Source organism: Cinclus cinclus, chromosome 4 (genome assembly GCF_963662255.1).
Source record: "Cinclus cinclus chromosome 4, bCinCin1.1, whole genome shotgun sequence".
In the NCBI taxonomy this organism is placed as follows: Eukaryota; Metazoa; Chordata; class Aves; order Passeriformes; family Cinclidae; genus Cinclus; species Cinclus cinclus.
In genome coordinates this window covers 55,771,421-55,799,261 of record NC_085049.1, presented here as the reverse complement: position 1 = coordinate 55,799,261, position 27,841 = coordinate 55,771,421, and the positions used below count along the sequence as shown (strand labels likewise).

General features: G+C 44.1%; 1 protein-coding gene across 2 annotated transcripts in view; it reads left to right on the top strand.

The window, feature by feature from the left end:
• The first annotated feature begins 2,900 nt into the window (after positions 1–2,900).
• SYN3 (synapsin III) overlaps positions 2,901–27,841 on the top strand; it is a 166,505-nt gene continuing 141,564 nt past the window's right edge. Inside the window, exons 1-4 of one of the 2 annotated variants that reach the window (XM_062491287.1) lie at positions 2,901–3,217; positions 15,102–15,159; positions 24,870–24,961; positions 25,019–25,021. In XM_062491287.1, coding sequence (XP_062347271.1) covers positions 2,901–3,217; positions 15,102–15,159; positions 24,870–24,961; positions 25,019–25,021 — 470 coding nt within the window. The remainder of the gene's footprint in view (positions 3,218–15,101; positions 15,160–24,869; positions 24,962–25,018; positions 25,022–27,841) is intronic. The other variant, XM_062491288.1, reaches the window with a different exon arrangement.

Here is a 27,841-nt window from a genome sequence, read left to right as displayed (position 1 = left end):
AATTGTTCAGTGCAAGCACTGGGCACAATTTGGAATTAGAAAACTGTGTGCCTTCTATGCATGTCGTGGAATACTCTGGCCCTACCCAGCCGTGGGACACCCTAGGTCACGAACTTCCATGCTGTTCTTCCCTCACTGCAGGGTCCAGCAGAGACATTTATTTACTTGCTAATGCTTTGCAAGTTGGCAGTATTCATTTGGAGAATGCAAATCTCTCAGGGGAGGAAGCAGCTGTGCAAACACCTGGCAGTAGGGAAGAAGCACCTTCACAAAAATGCAAGTCCTTATGGACCCTGTCCCACGGATACTGGCTTGTGACAAGACCTGGTCCAGCCTGTATGGCTGGGGGCAGGTTCCCTCCCGTGGCTGAGAGCTGCCACAGCAGGAACCAGCAGCTCTGTGGTGTTGTGCAAATCGTGCAAAGAGAAGGTATCTTGTGCTGCAGGCGCTTCTCCTAAGACCAGTTCCAAATTAATGCCCCACATCCTGCCAGTTAACACCAAGGCCCTAGAAAAGAGCATGCCTAATAGCTGTGCACAGTAATGGGGTACTCATTTGGACCCCTTCTGACAGTGGACAGATCTCTGGGATGCTCCTCTTTAACCAGGACTGCACTTACTCCTGAATGTATTGTCACTGAAGGGAGGGAATTTTTCTTATTTGTGTTATGCAAGGAGAAAACAGGTTCCTGAGGGGAGGACAGCACAGCACATTTTTACCCAGTGTTTGGTATATAAATCCCCCAAAGCCTCTGTGGGCTGTACCACCCAGGTCACCCTGAACAGGTAACAGTGGATGGCTCTGTGCCAGCACTCACCATTCCAGCAGTAGGACAAGTGTCGTGTGGGTGTGTACGTGAGGTGAGTAGCTAGCTCACAATTTAGGGGGCTCCCCATTACCTGCTTTTGGGAACAATTGCTGCAGAGCCAGCCAGTGCTACTAAAGTGCTCCCTGGTGTGTGTCCATGATGTTGTGCAGCCACCGGGTGCACCTGGACCAGGCGGGAAGTCAGCACAATACCCAAGATGCATTATCGACTGTGAATGTGGCAGGAAGTCATTAAAGATTTCCTGAGCCATTCCCTGGGAAAAGACCACCTCCAGCAAAGTCAGAGGACTTGCACTGCCAGGGCTTAGAAATCGAAAGAAAAATGTCAGCAGCTCCAGCAGGGAGCCCTCTGCTCCGGATGGACCCTATGCCTGAGGAGTTGGAGTGGTGATGGATGATGAGATTTGGGGACGTGCCACAGAGCTCTTTGTAGATTGCTTACTTCCAGATAGGCTCATCTGAGCCTCTAAGGGTTTGGGGGCTAGGAGAGGTATGGACATGGACAGGTCTGACTCCTTTGTTTGTAAAGCTTTGTAAATCCCTCTAGGTGAAAATGAGAGCTTGTTTTAAGAAAGCTGTTTGGTTGCTTCATGAGCTCTCATCCACAGCTCCAGGAGGGAGATTCACAATTAGTTCTCTTGGACAACTGGGAAAAGACAATTTTCTGCCATCAGGAAGCAATCAGAATTCGGACAAGAGGGTGAGCAGTACGGACACCATACCAGGTGAAGCCAGGCAGCTCCAGTATTTGTAGGGGGTCATTCAAAGAGACTTGAAGGGGGTTAGGCATAATTTGAACAATGACACCACAGATGCATGAGACTTATCTCCCTTGATGTATGGGATAACTCATATTTTTTTGCTGCAATATATGTCTTGAAAAACCTTTTTATTTTACCAGTAATAATTTTCTTTTGTTTTCCCCCTAAATCTCATCAACCAAGACTGAAAGGCTGTCTTAGCAGATAAAAATTCCTTTGGAAATTACTGTGGAAGTTTGTCTTCTGGGATGTGCCTAGAGGTGATTTTTTTTTTAAACTGAGATTATTTAATTGCTGAAATACTTAGTATTCTGAGTAAAAATGAAGTCATCATACTATGGTCAAGGGAGAAGAGTCAAATACTTACAGTTCACTATGTCTATTTTCTCACTTGAAGAGATGAACAGAATAAATTCTTATTAAAACAAGACAAACAACCAAACAAACCAAAAACACCAACAAGAGGGGAAAAGAATATGTGAAGATTAGACAGCCAAGTTTCTAGTTTTGAGTACCTGCAAAATTCCTACAAGTGAATTTCTAAAATCAGATAGCCTGCTAGTATCTACCAACAGACCACCAGTGAGCAGCTGGCTCAGAGTCTGAGTCCAGAGAGGAGGAGGGGCAGAAAAGAGTAATATCATCACTGAACTTGATAAAATGTGTGTGGGAATTTTTCTGCTATTTGTTGTTTGAATCCTATTTGAATTTTGGACATGTTTTCCTTTCAATCAGAACCTTGCTCACAAGCCTACCAAAGATGATACAACTTCATATCCATTTGGATTATTTGCTGGTTATTCTGTAATTTTTAGCACACGAGATACCAGAAATACGATGCCTCTCTTTTTAAAATTACCATTTATCAGAGTAATTGTTTTCTTTCCCCACAGTGGTAGAATTGTTAGCCCCTAAGCTAGTGCAGACTGGTCTGCACTGAGCAGAAAATGTTTGGGGATGAGAATGGTGACACATATTTTGTCCTGTTTGACTGTAGCAGTGTGGAATACTGCCTAGCAACCAGCAGTCCTTTTTCTCTTGTTGATTAAGGTATCTGTCTAAGAGACCAAAAGGGGGTTACTTATCTCAGTCTCACAGTATGCATCTCAATATACTCTTTGATTCTCTTCCCACAGGAGAGAAAGAAAATATAGCTGACAAAATTAAGCATATACCTCCAGCACAATTTCAAGGGATCGTGCCTGGACTTTGAGGAGGTACCCACACGGACACGGAGACATTGTCCAGGACTGCTAACAGCACTGTCCAGCCTTGCTCTTGCTGAGGAAGTTTCCCCACAACACTGCAGCAATGAATTTCCTCCGGCGGCGTCTCTCAGACAGCAGTTTCGTGGCAAACCTGCCCAATGGCTACATGATGGACTTGCAGCGCCCCGACAGCTCCACGAGCTCTCCGGTTTCTCCTGCCACGGAGAGAAAGCACCTCCAGCCACCCCAGGCCTCCCACTCTTCCTCGACCAGCAGCAGCATCTTCAGCTCCATCTCCAGCGCCATGAAGCAAACCACGCAAGCGGCCGCGGGACTCATGGACCACTCGGCCGGCCCCGCGCCCCCCGTGGCACAGAAACCCAAGATCCTCCTGGTGATCGATGATGCACACACGGACTGGTAAGTCACCCCTGATCCCCCACTGGATTCAGCTCCACGTTCTCAGGGATCTGGGAATCACGGCTAATAATCAACTGGATAATGTGCAGGGTGTGCACCGATGCTTTCACATCTGGGTCACCAGCTCTGGCTTCAGGTTGGCGTCTGTCAGACAACTTGTGTGAATGGCAGAGTGGGATTTTTCATAACTTTCTTGGTATTCATTGACCAACTTCTTCATAGCCTTAATACATGAACACACATAGGGCCTTCTTGGCTCATCAGGCATACCCGAGCTGTCATATCTACAAGTAATCCTAAGAGTGTCACAGCTGAAGGTGTGTTAATGATGTGGCTCAGGACCTTAATCCGCTGTGCTGACTCTAAAAATTAAAAGTGACTCAATCTCTCCAGCTCTCCATCTCTCTTGAGCTTTCCTCTGAATGCAAACTTATACATAAGTTATGAGAAGACAACCACACCTGCCAAGGGCCCTTTGCCTGCTAAGCATAGCAACAACTGCTGGCAAAAGGATCTCAGGCTCAGCGAAGCCTCAGATTTGTCTTGTGCATGCAGGTCTCTTTACAAACAGAACTTTTAGAAGCTTGTTTTCTATGTTATTGGGTGGCACAGTACACTTTCCAAAGTGTTCCCAATTGAAGTCTTCTGAAATGTTAGAGAAATTACTTACTGCCATTTGTATGGTCCTTTTCAAAGTCAGCTGGTTTAGAAAGCTTTAGGCAACCTGTTTGAGAGTCTTATCTGAGGGAAAAAAATCTAGAGAATGTGTTGAGAAGATGCTCTTATTTCATCTGCCAGCTTGTTGCAAGACAAAAGAAGGAAAGAGTAGCCCAGCTAAGGGGGCAGTATTTAAGACTTCAAAATGAAAGAAGTTAGATTACTGGGTCTCGGTCAAGGGGGATTATTTTATTTTTCTGTGTTCATCCCACAACACTTTTCAGTACAGTTTTCACCTTTAGTCTTCTCTGTTTAACTAGAAGAGCGGGGACAAGGTCTCTTCAGTTGCATCTTCACAAATCAAAAGCTTAGCTCTTACCTAAAACGAGACCATGACTGAGTACAACTAGGTCAGACACCTACAACCAGCTTGAAGTAAGAGAAGGAAGACAGTGGGATTTTTGTCAAAGGAAGAAAAACTTCTTAACTGAGTGGGGAAGTCCCTGCTAAGGGTGTCCCCATGGGTGTTTCCCTGGCCTGGTGTCTTTCATCACAGTAGCAGCCCCTCAGTGCCAGCTCCATCAGTGGGCAACACCAGTCTGGCTCAGCCAGACCTGACCCCTCTCTCCTGGGTGCACCACGAGTCTCCCGCAGGCTGACGCTCACTAACCTCTGTCTCTGCGAAGCGTTTTTGCAGTTCCTTGGAGATGCTGCCAGGTGGCAGTCCCTTAACACAGCATCCTCCGTCTGGGAATGGGAGTGCCTTTGATGCGCAGCTCCAGCGTCTGGGGCTTAGCTGGCACTGTGTAGTCCAAACACTGTAATCAGAGAGGAAAGCCCTAGCTCAAAGGCCAAGCTAGTTTTCCCTTGAGATTAATGGTGCTGGAGGTAGTCAGGGCAGGGCAAAAGACAAGCAGGGGTTGGAGCTTGCTGCAATGTCTTCATGTTTTAAAATACACACACTTCATTTGAATCTCTGCCTTTATATCTCCCAGCTGCTGCTCTGTCATGGAGACTCTGTGGTCGGTGAGCTGAGCTTGCTGAGGGAGCAGCAGCTGGGATATATAAAAAGGAAGCACACCTTCCTTTAAGCAAGGCTACCCATGCTGTCCTCACTCCTCCCCTCCTGTAAGCACTCCTCGCATCCTGCTGCCTTGGCTATCCCTCTGCTGTCCATAACTTGGCAGTTTCTAGGAATGATGGGACACCCCTTTCATTTATCCCAGCTCTCTGACTCAACCCACAAGTTTGCTGGTATCAAATGCTTCTTACAAAGGCTCACTGCCTTTACTTTCCCTAAGGCTGTGAGGACACTGGACAAAATTAGTGTATGGATTCATGCTCATACCCTGATGTATGCATGACATGAGAAACAAGGAAAGAACATTACTAACCCTTGCTTGCCATGGCTCTTTGCAGCACGGACAGATAAACATGCCTGGAAGCTTCCCCAGCTTAAAGGCTGGTCCTTTCTTAGAGAGCATGGCAACGCAACTCTTCCAGTGGGCCACGAGTGCTTCTTCCTGGTTGATTTTTCTGTCTCCAGGAAACTCAGTGAGCCCTTGAGAGCAGCACTGAAGAGCAGTGGCTGCCTGGCTCCATGGATGTTTATTTTTGGTAATATACTTCTGAGCAATGCCAGTCACCTTCCTGGTCTCAGCCAGGGTGTTACATGAGCTCAGGCTGAGCAGCCTTAGGAAGCAGAGTTTGCCTTGTGAGAGCCCAGCTGACAAAGATGATTATCCAGGGATTCTGACTATCCACTCTGCATCATGTACAGACTTTGGAAGGTGAACAACAGCATAATGTTACTTCTGTGTTGGTGATTCTGGGCTTGGAAGGAGCATCATGTTTGTAATGCATTTCACCTCTGCCTGCTCTGGTCTTTCTACCTGCAAACCTGTGTATTTGGTTTTCAAGAAACTCTTTCCTTCTCCTTTTGAAATAGCTAACTAGAAAAATCCCCAAGAAATAACTACTGATGTGCTGCCCTTATTTCAAAGGTGAGGGGCTTCCACAGTGCCTCCTCCCCCAGAGCAAGTTGCACAGGGTTTACAACAAGGATCCGCTTGTTCACGGACAGGAAGGGTGAGAGACAGTGCAATCTGCCATTTGGTTTCTCTTCTCTAAATGAAAACACTTTCTCAGAATTGGAGACTGAAGCAATATTGCCAAGGCAGACATTAATTTATCATCACTGTTTATATTGCAGCAAAGGGCTGCAGTTGTGGGTTAGGATGAGGTGTTGCACAAGCACTTGATGAAATTCTTTAACAACCTAAATAGGCAAGTGCATGTTTAATGCACTTTAAAGTGACAAATGACAATCCTTTCTTTTTCTGAGGAGCTACTATGTCTCTGATGGCAGCACCGTACAGCACTCAGTTTCTCTCAGAGGTCTGAAGGAAAGAAAGAGCATCCATGGGAATCAGTGGCCTGTCTTCCACCATAAAATCCTTGCTGTTCTTGACATGCAGTATGCTTTGGTTTATTCCAGAGGCAGAGTACTACAAAAACAATGTGAGTCCCACAGAATATGATCAGCTGCTTTCTGCATTAGCAGCAGTAAAAGAAAGGTACATTCTATTGAGAACAAGGGGAGCCACTCAGCTTCCTCTTAAAGTGGCAAGATTTTGACAAATTTTCCATTCTTCTCAAAGACTCAGCTCTAGACACTGCAAGGAAGCACACAGTGAATTGCCATGTGTAGGATATGCAAGAGAGGAAAATCCAACCTACACAGGTCCCTTGTGCTCTTGGCTTTGACAGGCAGTCCTCAGAGGCACGCACAGCAGTGAATGTACCTGTGCATCGACACACCAGGGAAAAGCTTGGCTTCAATTCTGTCATTATTGGCACATTTCTCAGCTGGGGGGCCTCCACCTGGAGAATGAGGCTCCTTCTGGCAGGCTGGGAGTATCTGTGCCTTGGGAGACTTCCAAAAATGCATCCACAACTCACCTACAGCAGCTGCCAGAGAAAATGGAGCTCAGACACGAATCCACGTGTGTGTGTGTGTGTGTGTGTGTTAAACACACAGGCAGCAAAAGGGAGCAGGACCATGAGGAAGGGGACAGCAAGCAGAACTCCAGGTGGTGGCACATGGGTCAGCTCCAGTAGCCTGACCTCAGCCAGGAGGGAAGCATCCCACCTCTGGCAACCTCCTCACCCACCATGCTATTAAGCAAAATTATGCTCTAGCTGGATTGAATTTCTCAGCAGATCAAACGGGATTTTGCACTCTGAATTATTAACCCCCATCCTCTGTGAAAGTGCTCGGCTTTCCAGCCTAATGCCTCCTGTTTAAACAGCTTATGGGGGAAGTGATCAAGAACAGCTAAGGCTCCTATTAGCCACACATGCTAAAAGCATTGCTTTCTGGACCAGACACCATAACAAAGTTGTTCCTTTTGCATTTGCTGGATATCTGAGTTACATTTGTGAAACAGCTCATGTGGCTTTTCAAAGCCATTGGTGTGTTTTGTCCACGTTTCAGGCTGTTTCCAGAGCTCACAGTGCTCTGTTTGCTGCTTTGCCCAAAGTACACGTGCCCTGTGTGCAGCAGTTACACACCAGTATTGTGAAATGCTTCACAAAAAAAAAAAAAAAAAGCCACAGATTATATTTTAGGAGACACAAAATCGCATTGTTTTCTCTCTCCATTAATTTGCAGCTAAATCTGCCTGAGCATACAGTCTCCAAAATTTTTGAGATCAAGGAAGAGAGAAACTGTGATTAACACTGAATGAAATCTTCTTAAAACATTTGAAATTGTTCTTTGTATTGCAATAACATCATGATTCAGGTCTAATTATGGACTGATTTGACAGGATTACTGTTTTATACTGCTCAAACTTCTTTTAAAAAGAAAATTATTTTTGCTTCTGAGACATGAAAATATTGAGCCCTAAATATGTCATTTGCCCAAAAATTTGATTATGAAACAATAACAGTCTAATACTGAATTTTTAGTAACATTTGAGTTCCTAAATCTTGGGGTTTTTTCAAGGAATTCCTTTTAAAATATTCAATGGGTGTCATGAGTCATTTCATGCTTTCAGTGGGCTGAAGGTGGTATACCAAGGCTCCCATTAACAGGAATATTTCTCTACCTAACTAATTTAAAAATAATGAGAAGTTCTGGAGTTTAAGTTTGAACTTAGGAATTTGCTGGTAAAATTGTAAACTTTTGTCTGTATTTCCTGATAAGAAAGCTTTAAATCATCTAACATGGTGGTCACTGACAATAGATTATTATGAGTAAGGTTTTTTTTGCACAGTGGCGAGCTTTTAAGGTTTCACAAGTTCTATGCAACAATGCAGCAATAATTTGATAAAAACTTACACATAAAATTCATGTTTTCACAAGTCTGGTTAAAAAGCCCTTGTATTTTCATCATTTAGCTTTGTATACCCAGGACCAAATATTTTTGTTCCTGCATTTCTTGCCAAATTCCACTTTTTGAGAAGTGGAAAGCAGAAAGTGGAGGCAAGTTTGTGTAAAATGAGTGTGTGTGTTTGTGCACATATGCACACCTGGGAGCAGCATGGAGAGCTTCTGTATTCCCTAGCATACAGACATAGGGGTGAAAAGGAGGCAAGGCTGTGGAAAGTTTTCAAGAAATTGCATTTATCACATCACATCACTTTCCAATCTGTTTTAGGTGTAGCACCATCATGTCTGTCTGTATTTTTGTCCTGCATATGCAAAGTATCTTGGGATCTAGTCCCCCTAAATGTAAGGTGATACAGAAATGTAAAGGATTAGTATCATTACAAAAATAGACACAAGGAATATGGAAAACATTCCCCACCAGGTTATAACTATGCTATTGCAAGTCAAGTCTGGGTCCTTAATTACTTTACCAGAGTTCCTATAAATGCATAGAATTTAACCTCGCAGTGTCCTGCCTAGTCCTGTACATATCCAAAAAAACCCCACAAACCCAACCCTCAGATGCATTTCTCAAGGTCTGTGAGCCAGATTTCTTCTGCCTGAAGCTCCACAGCCCTACCCCATGGCTGGTCCAAGTTAGGCCAGTTCCACTGCTCCCCAAATTCAAGAACAAATGAAGTAGGCTGGAAAAAAAAATTGCAAAATCCTAAACAAAAAGTGATACTCCTTGCAAACAGCTCCAGGCCATATTATTTAGATGTAGCAACGTGGAAATGTTCCAGTAATGCACTATTCTGATAATACACAAAATCAAATTGCTGCCTCATGTTGTGCTTAATGCAGTACCCCACCTCCACCCCCTACCCTCCTATCCCCAGCTCTTTGTGGGCAGCAGGAATGTGACCACAGTACAGCCTGGGTGGGGGACCAGACCTACAGCAAAGTGTCCTTCCTATTCTGACAGCTTGAAGAAGCACAAAAAGCTGTGCCCAAAAGCAATAGTGCTGCACTAACTAGTGCTTCTTCTCTTGGTGGGGGGGTGGCTTTGATTACCCCTGTTTGATGAGCAGGAGGTGGCACAGGAAGATGCTGGGAGGCCACTATTGTGTGGGACTCCACAATTCCTTGAATGGAACGAGTGGCCTGAATGGTTGTGTCTGTGATCATTAAAGTGCTGGTGGTTTGCCAAGTCCAGGTCTCCCCAGAAAACAAGCCTTCAGAAAGGGAGGACTCACAAAAGAAGGTTTTTAAAAGCCCTTCTCTCTTGCCGCCCCAAAAGTTCCCATTCCATCTGCATTCAAGCCAAGAAAATCCTCCCAGCCTTTTAGGGTGGGACATCAGATCTCATCAAGGACCTCACCAAGAGAACTCCCTTGAGCCCAGCACAGCCCCTTCCCTTGATGTGATCCCATAACTAATTTCAGGGGTGGTTTCACAGGAACCAGAGTAGGCTGGGATTTGTGGTTCTTGCAGAAGGCAACAGAAGAAGTCTGTTCCCACAGCCTGGCCGAGGCCACTGAGGACACACCTGCAGCCCTGAGGAGCTGGATCTCCCTTTGGTGACAGCACCAAGAGCAAGGTGATCTGACCCTGGGGCTGAGCAGGGCTGGTCACAGCACTGCTGTGTCCCAGGGATGGAGCTGAAACTTCCGTGGAGCTCCTGGCAAAGTGTCAGTGTAGTCAGGGTTACCTTTTGACCCACCACAAACCTGAGATTTACTCATTGGTCCTCCCCTGTCAGAATGAGCAATGTGAATACCTTTTCTTTCTTCCTGCACTTGCTTCTGGTCCATTTAACTTTTAATTCAAGCCTTGTTTTCTGAGATGTCAAAGCATGCGTCCATCACTCTTATTCACCATTCTGACACCCTCACCCCTTGTCCCAAGGTACTCTTGCAGAGTAAGTATTAATTACCAACCAGTCCATCTCACAGCTGAACACTGCATAAAGGTCTCTGGGCCAAAGTAGATGTGGACAAAAGCTCCAGCAGTTTGCAGACCTCAGCATTTATGGAGTGATTTTTCCCATCTCTATGCCCTGGGCAGGCAGGAGTTGAACATCTCAAAATTCCTTACTATGTACAGCTGAGAATTTCTCAAGTGGGGAAAAGTGGTGCAGTGGGTGAGAACTGGCTCCTCAAAGGAAAACCTTCCTTATTTTCACCCTTGGAAAAGAAAAAGAAAAAAAGGGCACAAATGTCTCTCTCCTCCCCCTTCCCCTCCCTGCTGCCCTTATAGCATGTAGGGGCTGGAGGGGGTCGGGGCATTCCAGCAGCTGCTGGCCAGTATCCTGGAAACTGCCTCCTTTTTCCCAGTCCCAGCCCCTTTTATGAAGGAGACAATGCAGACATACAGTGAGTGCCTTGTGCATCACTTGGGCCCCCAGGCCCTTTGACACAGGGATTTTGTACATGGCTCACCACCTCCCCACCCTCCCCAAGGTGCCCCCACACCCAAAGCAAGGGGCTTCAGCCTCGCCTTTTCCTGGATTATCCAGAAAGTAATTACATGCCTGATTTTCCCAAGAGCTCAAGAGAAATATGTGTAATGTGATACCAGGGAAATAATTCAGATAATTCCAGAATTTACCCATGGATGCCTTTTCTTTTGTTTTGTTTACCCAAGTCTCTTCTTACCATTTCTCTCCTTCTTTCTTCCACCCACTCCCTTGCCCACCTCTCCCTGAGAGTCCCATGCATTTCTCTCTTCATCGTGTTTTGCTCTGGCCCCTCCACAGCATAGGAAAGGCTGCTTCCTGCCCCAGATAAGAAGTGGCTTTCATGCAAAGTTTGGTTTGGTTTTCTCTGCTTATTGTGTCTTGATCCAGAGGCACAGGCTCAGTCAGAGGATTTGGAGGAATTTGCCATTACAATATCCTAGTGTCCTTCTTTTTCTCAGTGAGTAGAGCCCACTTTTGGGTTGCAGGTACAAGCCAGCTCCTGGGTTTGTAGCTCAAGGCCTCTTTTGAACAGTGATGCAGGTGTGAGTCAGGGTTCACTCACATCACAGGGGATTTGGGCTCAGGCTTATTAGTTCATCTAAAGAATGGCTTCCCAGTTTCCAAGACAGCATTCCAATATTTGCTGTATCAGTTCCACTGAGATCTCTCCTAGGAAGATCTGAAAACCTGTGAATTAGCCTGAGGTAGATATTTATTATTCCTTGTTGCTGTTAAAGGTACACTCCATATCTGACTGAGTATAGTGCAAATTGTTGCATATGCTTCCTCCAGCCATGGTAATTGAGGCAGACTGGGGCTGCTTTACAGAACATCTCTGCAAAATAAACTTCTTTCCAGATTACTTCATAAGAGGAGGCATTGGGTTTATCCCTGTGATCATGTCAGAGCTGAGGCAGAAAGCAAAAGTTACGTTTGTCTGATGCCTTTGCACCCAGAAAATACATCATTTTCCAGAGCATGCAGCTTCTTACTCAGAAAGAGAGAGGGGTTCAAGGCAAGCTTCTTTCCTGCAAGCCAGGGCAGACATTTGGCTGTTTATCACAGTGCTTCCTCCCTCCCAGTCCATGGGGCCACATTTAAATGGATTGCCTAGCTCTACAAATCCCACCCAGGAACTGCTCTTGAGCATGGCCTTGCAGTTTTCTTCAGTCAAAACATGTTTACATGCTAATTCACTGAGATCACAGCAACCGCACCAGCCCATCCGCACCCTGCCTCGCCAAATTCCAGCTCTGTGCTCTGCTGAGCTGAACATCTGACATGCTTTAAAATGAAGGGGTGGCCAGCCAAGCAGTGGTCAGTGCTGCAGACTGCCTGGGACAGGCAGTGGGTCTGTGTGGCAAGTGGCTTGCCCAGTGTCCCAAGCTGGGGACGTTGAGCCCTCCTGGGACTGTGAGCTGCTCCTCTCATCACTGGGAGCTGGCTGTGCTGAAGGTGAGTGGAGACACTTCCGAGGTTCCCAGAAAGTTTTGGGACTGATCTTCTGGGCACAGCTCCTCTGCGGCACTACAAGCTGCCTAGATAACTCTGCAGCAGTCAGGTCCTAGACAGAGGTCTGGAAGAGATTTGCTCAGGTGGTTTTGGGGCAGAGAGCATCCACAAATGTCTTGTACAGCCATGAGTCCACCAGAAACATCCATCTCTCTTTCTCATGCATCCCCACCACAGCAGCGTGGTCTTCCTTTCCTCTGTCTCCTGCCCACTGTGAGGACCACAAGCCATTTCAGACATTGTGCAGAATTGACCAAAAGAGTCTCTCTTTTGCAAGAGGGATGATGCTTCCACAGCATCAGCAATGATTCCAGCTTGCTTAAAATTTGAGGGGCTCCAGGAGGATGCTAAGGCCATTTTTCATTTCAGTGTGATAGCCTCTACTGCCCAGGGGCTCCAAAACTCCAGGTAAGAATTGAAAACATCCCTCCATCCATTTCAGAGATGTTTCAATAAGAAATGTTTTGTTCTTACCCTGGGCTGTGTTAAAATGATGGGCGGATCTAAATATTTGGCTGCAAATTGCTTTAGCACCTGTAGTCTTCAGAGACACTCAGAGTAGGTTAAGCTTCCCAGGGGGCTGTCTTGGAAAGAAAGTGATCTATTGTGCCTTTTCTTGGAAAGAAAGTGATCTATTGTGCCTTTAAAGGAAAGTTCTAGGGACATGGGTTGAGACAACCTGTGTGAAAAGCAGGATAGGACAGAGAGGTCACTCGGTGTCTAAGCTGAGGTCCCTTGCACTACTCCAACAACTCCTAACACTGGATGCACCCTCTGTGTGACCATCCATAAGCCCAGCCAGCACTGCAGAGAGGAGAAGGATGACTTTGTGACCGTGTGGAGGATCATTTCATGGACCAGCCAGTGGAAGCCTCTTTGCTGCATCTGAACCAGGCTGAGGACTGTGGTCAATCACACTTCATTACAAGCTGAAGCAAAGCATCACTGGAGTTTGCAACCAGCTGGTCAACAAAGAGGAGAGGCCATAGGGGGAGGAAGTGTGTTTCATGAATGTGGGTAAGGAATATGTATTATGAGCATGCTGGGAATATAAACAAACTTGTACCAGGGAATAGTTCGCCTCAAATTTCAGACCAGCCAGTTCCTGTGAGCCCTCTGAAAGGTTATTGCAGTTTTTAAGAGGTCACTGGTTCCAGCAATATCCTCTATGTCTAGGAGTGAGGTATGTTGCCAGACCCTCTTGAGCCATGCCTCCAGAAATTTAATGGAATTATTAATTGCATTTAGATTTCCTGTTTCTTGGTAGAGGAGTGATGTCTTAGCTTGTCTGCTGAGTTGTTTTTTTTTTTTTTCCATGCAATGATCGTAAATTCAAACAAAGAAGGAAAAATGCCCAGAGATCTGCTTTTTATACCAAACAGGAGTTGTTCAAGTCACCTGGTCTTGGTTACACCTGGTTACATTGTCCCTCACCTATGCAAAAGTCTTATTTGCACCATGCTGATGGATGGGCTCTCTGGGAAGGGAAGGGTGATACAGCATTCAGATGGCCTTGTTAGAATTAAGCAGAAAGCTTTTGACATTTTTAATGTATTTTTCTATTACAATGAAAAATTTTGACTTCTTTTCTAGCCAGAATGACATAACAACGTTTTCAACCATTTTATTTACATGTTGCATTTCTGGGGGAGGGGAGCATTCAGCTATAAACTAAACCAGTGTGTTTCAGCCATGGGGAAAATTGCCTTCCTACTGTCTCTTCTTTTTTATTAGAACAAATAGACACATAGTAAAAATGTGAGACAGCTTTTTGCTTTTTTTTTTTCTCCCTTATACTATAAAATAGGGAGCAAAGCAGGCTTCCCCTCATTTTCCTTTACTTCTTTATTCTGTCCTGTCTTTGCCAATTGGAAACAGAACTCAGAGTTACTTTTTCTCTGGAAACAGCTCTTGCAGGACTAAACTGTTTTCAATGCTTTCCAAACTGAAGAGCCCTTTGGAGCCTACATGGCCTTCTGAAAGTTTATAGAGGAGGAGGACTGACAAAATAAATTCATGTTTTCTTCTGTCAAGCTTGTTTGGTGAGAGGAAGAACTGGGGAGAAATATTCACAGGGAAATTTATATTGGAAATTTCCCTACTGACCAGTCAATATAAAGGGCATTATACACAAATATGAATACAAAAAGCTAAAATTGCCTGTTCTTTTCCTCTGTTTTCTTCCCCAGCACTACTGTCAGCCTTCTCCTCAAATGAACAACCTTCTAGAAGTGCTTTGTTGTCTGCACAGTGTGGGGGAGATAGTAACAGAGGTGGTGGAAGGTGTATGTTCTTCTCACAGCAGTGTTCAACCTCAAAGCAAACACAATTTCTCAGTTCAGGAGAAGAGATCCTTCATCACTGACCCTGCAGAGATGCAGATGCAGTTCCCCTAAATAAATAGCAAAAAGAAACAGAAGTGGAAATCAGCTTTGGAGTGAGAGAGCATGAGAACAGGCTTCACAATTACTTCAGCTGGGATGATAAAGCTCCTTGCTCAACATCAGAAGAAGTTCCCAATGCTGTGCCATATGTTGCTCTCCTTCTACAGAATAAAGATTGAGTATTAAACGAGATACAGTAAAGAATCACTGATTAGAGTTGTTCCCTGGAAAAGATTAGGAGAACATTTGGTTTTCAGTTTGAAAATTAAATGAAAATGTAACAAGCCTTGAAGGAACTTTCCAGTGCAGTTTTCATCTGGTTTGGCAGGTTTCTCCTGGAGAACAGAAAGCTAAAAGAAGATATGAATTAGAAAAACATGCTGCAACCCAGATAGAAATTCTTCAGCAAAAAGGGAAATGCAGAAACAAAACAGTTTGTAACAAAAGCCATCAAATCTTATTTAACCATGTTTGTCTCTCTCGATTCTTCTGCAGGGCCAAATATTTCCAGGGGAAGAAGGTGAATGGAGAATTTGATATCCGAGTGGAACAGGTCAGTGACAAGTGAATTTCTCTCTAAGGAATGTACGTGGACACAGCTAGGGAGATGTTATCTGTCCCAGGAACAGTAATGAGGTTCACAGCCTGTTTTTATGTGCTCCACTGGGCACTGGACACGTTCTGTTTCCCTGTTAGCCTTGGCACCAGACATTCATTTCAGTTCAAGCCTCTCCATGCTGGGGTCTGTCCCCTGTGTTGGTGCTGTGTCTGTCAAAAAAAGTCCCATATTGACTGACACTGGGTGCTGTCGCCAAAAGAGAAATTATTATTAATAATCCTGCAGGCACACAACTTGAAAGCAGGCATAAGAAGAGAGAGATGCAGAGATAAGATGGTGATCCTGAAGGACTCATATGCTTGTTTTATGTTCGTTAGGACTATAAAAATGTTTGAGTGGATAAAGAAAGTTGTTTGAATGATCTGATATTTTCTGGTTTTGTAAGAATGTGGATTCTGCATCGTGTGCATATACAGATTATTAATGCAGTGGTTTTGAAGACTTTCTCAGGACCCATTGCCCTTGAAAAGGTGCTTTTTCTCTTTTCAAAGGGGTCCTGTCCTCTTGTCTATGACTGTTCATGAGCACATATGTTCTGATCAAATTGTGTCTGGGACATATTTTTCTTTTTTATTCATATCACACACACATAGGTCTGGGCGGTATTAGCAAGAATAATTCTTCCTGGCACTTCCTTATCAAAGTCTTTCTTTTGCTGGCTGCTTTAGCAATTATCCTAAAAGAGAATAGGAAAAATTTTAAAATTTTAAAATCATGCTACTCACTTAGAAGCATGAAATCAAATAATTTAGGTTTTCCCTTCACACCTCTGATCCAATCCCCTCCATCACTCAAAGTAGGTTCAGCTTCAAAGCTAGACCTGGTACTCTCCAAAACAGCCTAATAATTCTTTCCTAAACCTCCAGTCTCTGCCTTTCCCTTCATAATCATTCTCCTCAAATGTTACTGCACTTGAGGTCCTTATAAAGGAGCTGCCTTCAAATGGTTGGTGAGTGCAGAAGGTCAGGAGTGGACTCCTGATCCCTGCTGGGGGATCAAGCTGTGACCCTTGTCACAAGACAGCTTATCACATTTCCCCACCGACTCATGTGGGAGGCTTTCCTAATTTACACCTTGAAATCCTTCACGTAGGCTCAACACCCATGTTCTAGACGAGGCAACAAATTGCTCCAAGCAAAGATCCTAATGCAATTTCACTGGTGAGGACCATGACCAGGCCCCTGCAGCTTTCATTAAATGCCCACACAGTGACTGCAGCACTGCCCAAGGGAACAAAGCCCCCAGTGGGTAGGAGAGTTGAGGAATGGAAAACAAGGATCCTGCCTGTTACCACTTTTCCCCTCCCTGCCACTCAGATCAGGCAGCCCAGCCTCCATTTAGTGGGCAGGGAGCTGCTCTTGACTCCTCCAGATCTTGGAGGGAGAAGGGATGATGACTTTTCCCATCTGGATCACTATCTCTCCAGGGAAACACAGAAGCTGCATTGTCAAGGGCAGTCCTTGAATCTGACCCCAGGCCCCTCTTGTGTATTGTTAAGGTCAAGAGAGAGGCACTGCTTCCTTCAGACCCCAGCTTTGTGTTCCCTTCTTATTTTGTCCATCCATCCTTGCTCAATATTTCTTGATATTTAATTTTCATGCATTGCTCCTAGGCTATTTATTTGGAGCCTTCTTAACTTCTTCACCTCTTCCTCAAGCAGTCCAGAAGCCTTAAGTGCTGTGGGAAGAGGTCCCCTGAAGCTGAATGCTGACCCTCTCTACCTGAAAAATGAATGTTCTTCCACAATTTTCTTATGAAAGGGTAAGAAAAAAAAAAAGAAGGGAGTAACTGTGTTCATCAACATGGTCCACATCTTTCTTTGTGAGTTCCCAGTCTTCAGCCCTATACCTCTCCCCTGAATGGCACAGACTATGCCATGCTGCACAAGCCTTAACCTGGCTGTTCAGTTCTGAATAAAGTCTCCATCAGAGAGTTTGACTCTTAGGCACCTCTTGAACCATTTGGTCTGCTCAGTAAGTTAATTTAGTTTTCCGTTTTTTCCATTTGATCCTGTTTCATATAACCACACATTATTAACTCAGCCAGAAATACAGTCTGCCTTAGGAACTTTTTTTTTAGATTTTATAGGAGAAAAACCACTTTTGATCTGAAAAGCTAAATAACAAAGAAGTTTGAATGGTTGAAAGCAATGAAAGGAAATATCCAAATGTTAAATACTCTTGAAAAACCACACTGGGAAAAAGCCACTGCCTTATTTTTACTGACCATGCTAACTCTTTTGCCATTCTTTCAGGATGTTTAGCAGTTGGTTTCAACCTTTTCTCCTCCTCTTTCATATCCATCTCTGTTACATCTTACTTCTTTCTAAGCATGCCAGTTTAGCAATCTGGGGGGGAGCAGAACAGGACAGCAGGCGATGCTTTTTGGAAGTCGCTGTATCACTGATTTGTCAAGGAGCAGGAGTGCTGCAAGCAGCAGTGTCTCTCCCTCTCTCAGCAGTGGGCAGTCAGTTCCCTAATCTGGTTGTACACCCCTAGCAGCTCTCCAAGCTGCCTCCCTGCTCTGAGGAACGCAGGAGATATGTGACCATGCTGTCCTGCTCTGTCTGTCCCCCACACCCAGCTCTGGCTCACTTCAGCTGAATTCGGGAAACAGGCAGATGTTTCAAAGTATGAAGTTTCTGCAAGAGGTGAATCCAGTTCATATTAGACACTGGGTAATACACAGGAGAGAGTCTGTTCAATGCCATCCTGCTGCTCAGGGAGCTGCTGCTGCAAGCCTCAGCTTGTATGAAAATAGGTTTCATGGATTCTCAAATTAGGTTTTCTGGTTCTTTAGCACTGAGTCATGAATCGCATGACCTTGATAGCAGCTCCAGGCCCTGGTTCTTCATATCAGTTATCCCCAGGAAGAGACAGGGGTTGCTGTGGGCATCACCCGGTGCCAGTGGATGAGAGGAGAGCTGGCAGGGACACTGTGGTGTGTACACCAATCTCCTGGCATTCATTAACACGAACGTGAAGCCTGACTTTGTTTCCACCTTTGTTTCTTCTCTTCTGATCTCCAGTGTAACACTGAACCCATAATTATAACATGTTTTAAAGGCTGCAGGATTTATTATTGTCCACCATTTAGTGAAAGCAGGCGTGCATTGCCATTGCCTTCTTGCTGCTGGCTGCAGGGAGAGAGGTGAAAGGCTTTGATGGTGTAAAGCCCTTCCATCCTCCTGAGTCATGGCCCCTTTTTCTCTGGAGGCAGTTTGGACTACATTTTCCTTATTTGGGTGTTTTTCCACTTCTGTAGCAATGATAGTTGTTCATGAGACTGATTGAAAAACTGATCCAAAAGTTAAAATCTATTTGACCTATTCTGATTAAAACCCTGATGGTTTTTAAGTTTTACTCAGTGTGAGTAAAGCTCTAAGCTTTAAGAGAACAGCTGAATCTAAAAATACTATCTCTATTTTATACTAAAAATAAGCTGCTTAGATTTTGATCCACATTGTTGCTTTTACTTGCCTGGTGATTTCTAGCTTTCAGAACTGCATGTGTATGCATCTCCAGTTCTTTGCTCTAGAAAGACAAATAGTAAAAATGTTCTTTTAGAAATGAAAAGCGTTAAGTTTGAATAAATGGTTCCAAGGCTAAATTGAACTTAAAGAAGAATCTTAAAATGCCATGGGAGTGGACCACACTGCTTTTAGTCTCTCACAAAAAAAAATTTTGCTTTTATCTCCTCAGTTCTTCATTGGCCAGAGGACAGGAGGCCTTAGGAACTGAGGAAGTATACTGAGGAAGAGGAGGAATTATGCCATAGGCCTTGTGCTTTGTCAGATGTTTTCCTTTATTAGAGAGAAACTAATTCAGCACCTCTTTCCCCATCCTCTCTGTCCAGTCCCAGAGGAAACCAAACCTTGTGTGCTCTAAGGATCTGTGGGGTTTTCCATTTCTATCATAATACACCTTGTGTGGGGTCTCCTTGGGCATTAGACATTCCCATGCCCCAGGGGAATGCCTTGTGGCCATATATCCCCAGCACACCCACAGAGAAGCAGAGGAGGGCGAGAGAGGTGAGGCTGAGACCTGGACAGCCACAGACCCATCAGACAGACCATGACCCTGAGGGTTTGGGGCAGATGAGGAGCACACTTGGCACCTGTCTGGAAGAGTGATGGCTACAAAGCAGGAGATGTGCAGAGCAGGGTCACTGGAATGGCCATGGAGATCTGGCTTATGAGAGGAGACTGGAAGAGTTGAGTTTATTTCTTCTGCCATAGCAGAGGATAAGGGAGACATGAGCGCTTTTAGAAAATACCTTGGTGCAGGTGAGGGTGTCATGACACAGTGCCACGTGCAGCAAGGGGTTAAACCCTTCGGCTCTGGTGGGCTTTTCCATTCCTGTGCCCTGCATGGACCAATGAGGGGTACAGTAGGCAAGAGCAAGCAGCACCTCTTAGAAAGAGTTCAGCCTTCAGGGTACCTGTCCTGCATGTATTTCCCAAAGGAATTTTAGTGTGTTCACAGACATCTTTCCTGGCATTGGCTAACTGATGGTGGAGTGGGGTGAAAAGTGTGAAAAGGGAGTCATGAAGCCAAAAGGTCCATCTACATTTTTATTCCTGTTATTTGTTCACCCGTCTCCTTCCCACCATTTCCTGCTGTGACGAGGTGGGTCCGTCTGTCCGTCCGACACGCATTTTTCTTGCACAGCTCATTCACTTGTTCCCACTGTTCAGTTTATTTTCAGGGAATGACTATTCAGTGAACTCCTATGTACATGTTTCTGGAAAAGTCTTGTGGTATAGATTATGACTCCATTGGCAGCCTTGTCAGGAAAAAAGTTGTACTTGGCAGTCACAGAAGATAATTGTAATACAAATCATGAATTCCAGCTCCATTGTACTTCCCGCCCTAAAGAGGTATTTTCATGTGTGGTGGAAAATGGTCCTTTCAAAAGGTAGAGTATGACAGGTCTCTGTGTGATGAAAGGAAAACTAGCTCTTGTCAAGCAACGGTATAATTTTTATTCATTATATGTTTAGGGTTTGGGTTTTTCTCCAACTAAATGCCAGAAAGCAGTTCAAGTTCAGCAACAGAGTTCTCATAGCTTGCCACATGCATTCAGAAACCATGAATAAAGGGACCTGAAGAACTAACAATAATTACTCTAAAATCATTACTTTCTTAAATTATACTATCTTTTTTTTTTAAAAAAATTTCATTGGCTTTTGGAAGTTTACAGAGTTCATGGTTTTGAGCCATTTCCTGGGATCAAGATATTTAGAAATGTGCTTTTTCTAAACCTTGAATTTTCAGGCAGTCACATAACTTCTGAAATGAAAACTCAAGAGACAATGAATGCCATCAGAGCTGATGCACCAAAAGGTTCACACAGGTGAGGGCATGTTGACCTTCAGCACCAGCATTGTCTCTAGCTAGGAGAATGCATCCTAGCTTCAAGACTTGTGAAGACCACTTGTGGAAGCTGCTCTTGGAGCCACAAAGCAATATTCACATCACAGATGGACTCTCTCCATCCTTTTCTCCCAGACAGCAATCCTGGTACTGGGGGCAGGTGGGGAGCAGGGTGCCTGCCCAAGAAAAAATGTCTCAGGAAGAGACATGGGGAATCAGGATGTGTAATCTCTAATTCTGCATGCATGCATGGCTTCAACCTTCATCCCCTAGGCATCCAAAATATCTGCCCACCTTCCTACCTGTGCAGGATTTAGGGATTGCTTACTTTCCCCTTGAGATGCTTGTAAGGGTTGTAGTGAAATGTGCTGCTTTAGGAATGCAGTCCGATCTGGGCCTTTCCTTGTACATATTGGAAGATTCACCAGAAAACAAGGCATAAAATCCACAGAGGAACATATGAGATTTGATTATACAGTAGCAATTCCTTATCCCAAGTGCCTAAGCCATGGCATGGACCAGGCTAGTCAGTAGCCTAGACAAAACCATGCAAGGATTACAGTGGATCTCATCCAAAATATGAGTTAAAAAATAGTCACGCTGCTGCATGTATGACAAATCCATAGTCAAGCATATGGTTGGCAGTATTACAAATGGAGGGAGTTGTGGACCTGCCAGAGAGAATCCCTGTGACAGCAACAACTCTGATCAATTCACTGAAAAACATCATCTGCAAGAAAATCTTACAAGACTGGGACTAGTTTTGTCTAGAGAACAAGAAAAAAAAAAGAAAAAAAAGAAGGAAGAGCAAATCTTTGAGGAATAAGTCTTCAGGTTCTGCAGAGAGAGGTAATGGACACAAAAAATTGCTGTCTTAAAAGGTAAGGTTGGGCTTTGGGAAAATTTTCCATTGTTCTTAAGGTACAGACTGCCTAAGGAGACTCCTCACCTTTGTAAGAAGGAAGAAGGTAATGTAGTGTCTGCACACAATGGCAGAGGCAGATCTTAGGAAAGAGAGAAAGACCGTGTGACGTCTTGAAGTCCTTCCAACAAAACTTTCTGTTGTTCTATGAAAAATGCTTAAAATGCACCTTGAACATGTGTTTCCCTTAAATCACTAAGAGGCATAGCTACTAAGCCAGACATTTCTACTATTGCATGATTGAAAATGACAAAATCTTCCTTTTTTTTTAATATCAGGAAACATAAACAGACTCTCTAAAATAGCTCACCAAAAAATATCTCCAGCACACAGGGGACACTGATGGAAACTGAGAGTACTTTAAGGTTTAGTCCAAATGATTTGGAGAGTCTTCTGATTCTTAATACCTGAAGGAGGCATTTTTGACAAAATTATGATCAAAGTAGCTGTGGGCATCATGTCATAGCTGAGCCTCACAGAGGTAGGAAGTATTTCCACTCCCACAGTCTTACTGCATTATTATTCTTCAAGACAGATTGTGTCACGTTTGTCACACACGGTTTTCTCCTGCCCTGAATGCTTTTGCAGCCACTGGCACTGCTGCAAAGCAAGTATAAAACACCATCAGGCTAATGCAATGCGTTCTTCTGTTCCATGATTCCTAATGCAAATGACTCTGCAAGGCTCTCCTGTTTTATGCATAGTTACCTGTCACTCTATCTGCATGGGCTGCCTTCAAAGACCTCTTTGTCTGCAAGGTAAACTCAGGCTGGAGATGATCTCAGAACTGAAATCCCAGCCAAGGGAAGTCATTGGGCTACAAAACCCACAAAGTTAAAAATACAGGGAGCACTGGAAAATCAACAGGAAACGATTTTCTGCTGACTGAAGGTTTTAACCTTCTTCCAAACGCCAGCTAGCAGCGGCCTGTTGGATGGAACAAAGCAGCAGGATGAAAGCAGCAACATTCCTTAACTTTGTCTGTTAAAACAGAAGTGAATGCCAGGCAAAGGTCAGGGTTGTCCCTCGGCTCTGATTGTAGATCTGGACAAGTTTTGGGAGTGAGATAGCTGAATCCCCCAGACCCTTTCTACACTTCAGTCTTCTTGCCAATGTTCCCTGGACAATGCTTGCCAAAGGGGATCTCTCCTTTTCTTGTGTCTCTTGACATTAGCAGGGCCTGAAATTGGTCCTGGCAGTTTGGCATGAGGTACTCACCAGCTCAGGGGTTCTCAGGCCTGTTTGCAGGTCAGGTGTCTGAGCCCAGCTTTGTTTGGGAATCTGCCTCAGAGAAACGCCTGTCAGACCAACTTAGTCAGACTGCAAGTGCCCCTCATCGAATGAAGATTGCCCATTTTCACCCCCAGCAAGAGGAGTGTAAAGCTCTTTACTACAAACCATCGTGGAAGAAAAAAAAATGTGGAAGAGTTGCATAAAAAAACAAGAAAACACAGACCTAAAACTTGCCTTTCTTGCACTGGTATTCACATCAGATGATGCATTCCTCAGCAACAAAAGCTGGAGATCCAGCTCAACAACACCTTGCATTCAGAGTGGGACATCTCTGAGGCACGTGGAGACACAGAGGTGGGAAAAACATCATTTCATCTCCCCAGTCCACAGAGCCCCTGGAGCTAATGTGTAAAATAGCAGTCTTGCCATGACCCATAGGGGAGATCACTGATGGTGCCCAAAGCACCTGATCTTACTGAATTTGTCCAAGGTGGACTCCTGTCTCCCTAGGTCCCCTGAGATCTTTCAAATGTGTGGAAGGCAGGTGCCTTTGAGGGGTTCATGTTTTCTTCTCTCTGATCTGATAGGGTCACTGCAGAAGCGTGGCTGTGGCCAAGGCAACAAACACAGTGCAATCTCCCACGAGTTAAACCCAGGCAGTCACCTGAACCACTGCCAATCCCTCCCTGTGAGCATGCCTCTGTGTGTGTGTGTGTGTGTTTGTGTTTGAAGCAGAATTTATTTCTTGGCAATAGGAATTTTCCCCCTCTTTTCATTGTAATTGGGAGTTACAGTGATGTAAGATCGTGTAAGGGTGTTGCTTTAAAAAGTTTATGCAGGGCCACAGACATGAAATCTCATTACATCATCAGGTCTCCAGTCCAGAGCCATTGCTTTAAAATGATGTGGATTTTAAAAGGAAAGTTGGAAAATATTTTTTCATTTGTCATCTGGCCTTTGAGCCTTTACAGGTGCACTCCATTGGCAAGTTTTTTCCATGAGTTCATGAGGACAAACATGCTTGTGTTTTTTTTTTTTCTTTTTTACTTTTATGTATAAAAATTGTTTCTGGTACTCTCTTTTGGTTCCAACTAATATAATTAGCAGAAGAACATTAAACAGTACAAGGATCTCAATAAAGTTGTAAGTATTGACAGCACCATCTGAGTGTTCTGGGATTAGCTAGCTACTGGTTAGAAGATGATTTTACTGCTGCCCAGTCTTCATCATAGTAAGTCTGAAAAGGTGCCTTAAAAGGAAAGGGAAAAAACTGCTCAAAGGGAGAAGACTAAATTTTCTGCCTCAAAAAATTAAACTTGTTTATTTATATTTATCATTATCACCCCGTGTCTTTTGCTCCCCACAGCTGAAATATCCCTTGCCAACCTTTCCAGCCTTGCAAGTTGTGCCTCTTTTAAAATACAAAGCGTTTTAATGATTGAGCAGCTCTGTTAATAACTTACCCAGCTTTGCTAACTCTTTAATAGTAAAAATCTTAATAAGCAAATCGCATCAGGTGATCTCTTCTTATCACCTTCCTGCAACATAATGAGGTTTAAAAAGGTTTCAATCATTTGTATTAGGTTTATGGCTGGCCAGTGGCATGGCAGCCAACTCAGACATAATTCTGGATGTCTCCAAGTGGAAACTTTGAATCTGAATTCAAATGACCTCATGTCTTATTATTATTATTATTATTATTATTGTTATTATTATTATTATTATTATTATTATTATTATTATTATTATTATTTTATATTTTTTAATTTTAATTTTTATTTTTATTTTTATTTTTATTTTTATTTTTATTCTTTCTTGTGTGCATTTTTCAGCCTGCTCATTCTTAATTCCTTCAGTACTTATTATTGCAATAAACCTTATCCTGTGTACTTTTACACCCCAAGCGTGGGAGCCATACATACTTCTGCAGTCTCTCAGGGCAAACCAGCTATAACTGGATCTCCAGTTCCCTCACAGAAAAAAAAAAAATAAATATTTTTTTTTAAAAAAGAAGGAAAGGCACATTCTAGAAGAAAAAAAATTCTGCGTCTGTGTCTGTGTGTTTGTGTCCCTGCTGCCCTCGAGTAACTCTTTGTCCTTTTGCTCCACTCCAGGCTGAATTCTCCGAGTTGAACCTGGCTGCTTATGTCATGGGAGGCTGCATGGTGGACATGCAGGTCATGAGGAATGGCACCAAGGTGGTCAGGTGAGGAGCACCAGCTGGTCTGGAAAACTGGGCTTTGTGCATCAGTGTGGGGGCAAGCAGGTTGGCCTCAGGGGGTGACAAATATCTCAGTCAGGGCAGCACAGTCCTGGTAGCTTCTAGGAATCTTGGAAGTGGTGAAAAGACTGGCCTGACTCTGGGGGGTTTGTATCAGATCTCAGGCACACTTTATGCCATACAGGCATTGTTTCCAGTTCAGACCCTTCATGCAACAGCAAATGCCTCCTTCTGGGGTTCTTTTTGGCATCCAGACTCCCAGTAAAATGGACAACAGATCTTCTCCCTTGATTTTTCTCTCCTTCCCTGTCAATTAACCCTCATTTTAAATAGTGGCTATAATTCATCAGCCTGCCTGTCTTAGGCCCTGATCCCAGAGCCCTACCCTTGCAATAGCCACTGAGCCCAGATGACCAGGTCAAGAGCAGCCCTGAGAAGAAGGACTTGGGGGTGTTGGAGGACACGAAGCTTGACATAAGGCAGCAGTATGCTGTCACAGCTCTGAAAGCCAACCACATCCTGGGCTGCCTCCAAAGAAGCTTGGCCAGCAGGGCAAGGGAGGGGATTCTGCCCATCTGCTCTGTGCTGGTGACAGCCCCCCTGGAGCACTGAACCCAGCTCTGGGGCAGCCAAGGTAGGAAGGACTTGGATCTGTTAGAGCAAGCCCAGAGGAGGCCCATGATAACCATCAGGGGGCTGGGACACCTCTCCTGTGAAGACAGCCTGAGAGTTGGGGTTGTTCAAGCCTAGAGATGGGAAGGCTCCAGGGAGACCTTACAGGACCTTCCAGTACCTAAAGGGAGCTATCACTAGAGTTTTACAAGGACATTTGGTGATAGGACAAGAGGGTTTAAACTGGATGGGGGTAGATTTAGGCTATATACCAGGAAAACATCCTTTGTTTGCACAGCCTGCCCAGAGAAGGTGTGGATGCCCGTGCCTGGCAGTGTTCAGTGTTGGATGGTGCTTTGATCAGCCTGGTGGAGTGGAAGGTGTCCCTGCTCATGACAAGGAGGTTGGAACTAGATGACCTTTAAGGTTGCTTCCAATGCAAGCCATTCTCTGATTCTATGATCCTGATGCTTGTAGCCTGATTTGCTCCTGAAACACCACTCTTTTCTTCTCTTTTTCTCTTTTCTGAGAGATTCCCAGTGCTCTGGCCTTGCCCTGTGGTATATCTCAGAGGTAATACCTATCTCTGTTTGATGGGGATTTCTGTACTACAAGCATTACTTCATAACTGCAGTCCTTGTAAGCAGACTCTTTTCCAAAGTAACATTTCTCCAATCACACATCCAATTTCCTTCCCAAAAGTGTTTCTCCCCTTCTTTCAAGCAAGCACCAGTGTGACAGCAATTTGGAGCCAATGTTGGGTGCATTTTTACAAGTTCTGTGCAAAGAATAGGGTACATTGGCACATTTGTGTATGGTGCCTCTGTTTATCTTCACCAGTATTACCTTCCACCCAAACCTTCATTCCCTTATTATCCATTACCTTATTCCCAAACCTTCATCTTCATCTGTATCTCCTGTCATTACCACTCTACATTTCATCTTTGATACAATAGTGTTTCTCTGCTTGTGTTTAAATCTCTTTGCTGTTCCAAATTATTTTTTCTAGCCACCTTGCTGCTTTTTGCACAGTTCCTTTGCACTTTCTGGTGTATTCAGCATCTTTTGGGTTTAATACTGTTGACACATTTAATCAATGCTTTTGTCTGTTTGCAACTAGTTCAAAATTAGAGGTAGAGTCACATAATGTACCATGCAGTGATTTTTTTGAAAGGGGTTATTAGAACAGCTGAAAAACTGTGAATTTGAGCATGCTGCCCTCTGTTTAATTTCTCAAAATCTCATTTCCAGTCCAAATAGTGTGAAGCAAAACCTATCACTGTCAATTAGCTATGACTGTGGTCCATCAATTCATCTCAGGTCTTGACATCTCTCTTAGTACATCCACAAGTCTCCATTTGTTCTTTGGTAAAATTTCACGAGCCTCTGCTAAAAGCCTTTAAATTTGTGTCTGTTACATGCATTTTCTTTCTCCTGCCCCACAAATGTCTGTTTCTGAGTGAAACAAAGCATTATGTCCCATGAACCAGCAACTGGAGCACTCATCAGACAGTGTGCAGGGCTAATGCACTCCTGTGTTCGCTTGCTCATGATGCTGGAAGGTTTCCCAAATACCATTTCCTAGGTTGATCACATCTTCATTTTCCTTCCTGTGTCTTTCCTCCCAAAGCCATTCATACATCTGGCAGAAAGATCTTGAGCTATTAAACTGAAACTGAAGACAAAATTTATTTCACAAAACTGTCTGGGGGCATGGTGTTCATGTTTCTGCTCACAGTGAACACACAGGTATTCCAGCTACCATATTTGCATGGATATTTATATGTGAAATATGTGATTTTTCTTAATGGCATTAGCTCTGGGGTTTTTTGTTTTGTTTTGTTTTTGTTTGGTTGGGGTTTTTTTTTTGTTTTCATTCCTGCTTATTTAAGGACACATTTGCATTGTGAGAAGTGGATTAGGTAAAAACATACTTGCATTTATAGGCTATGCTACATGCCATAGTCCTTGCAACCAGCAAATATTTGTTTACAACCTGTGCTGTTGTACACCTGTTGTGCCCAGCTCAGTGAGTTTAAGAGCTCAGGTCAGCCAATTTCCACAGCCACTCCTAGCAGTACTCTGGAAGGTATAGAAATTAAAACTCTTCCTCACTATAGAAAGCCAATTGTGCATCTGAGCTGCGTAGAGGCACCTTGACCCATCCACATGGGTGCAGCTTCTTCCCAGTCCCTTCCAGTTCCACCATCTCATTCACAGCCATGTCCTGCTTGGCCACAGAGTGCCCACTTG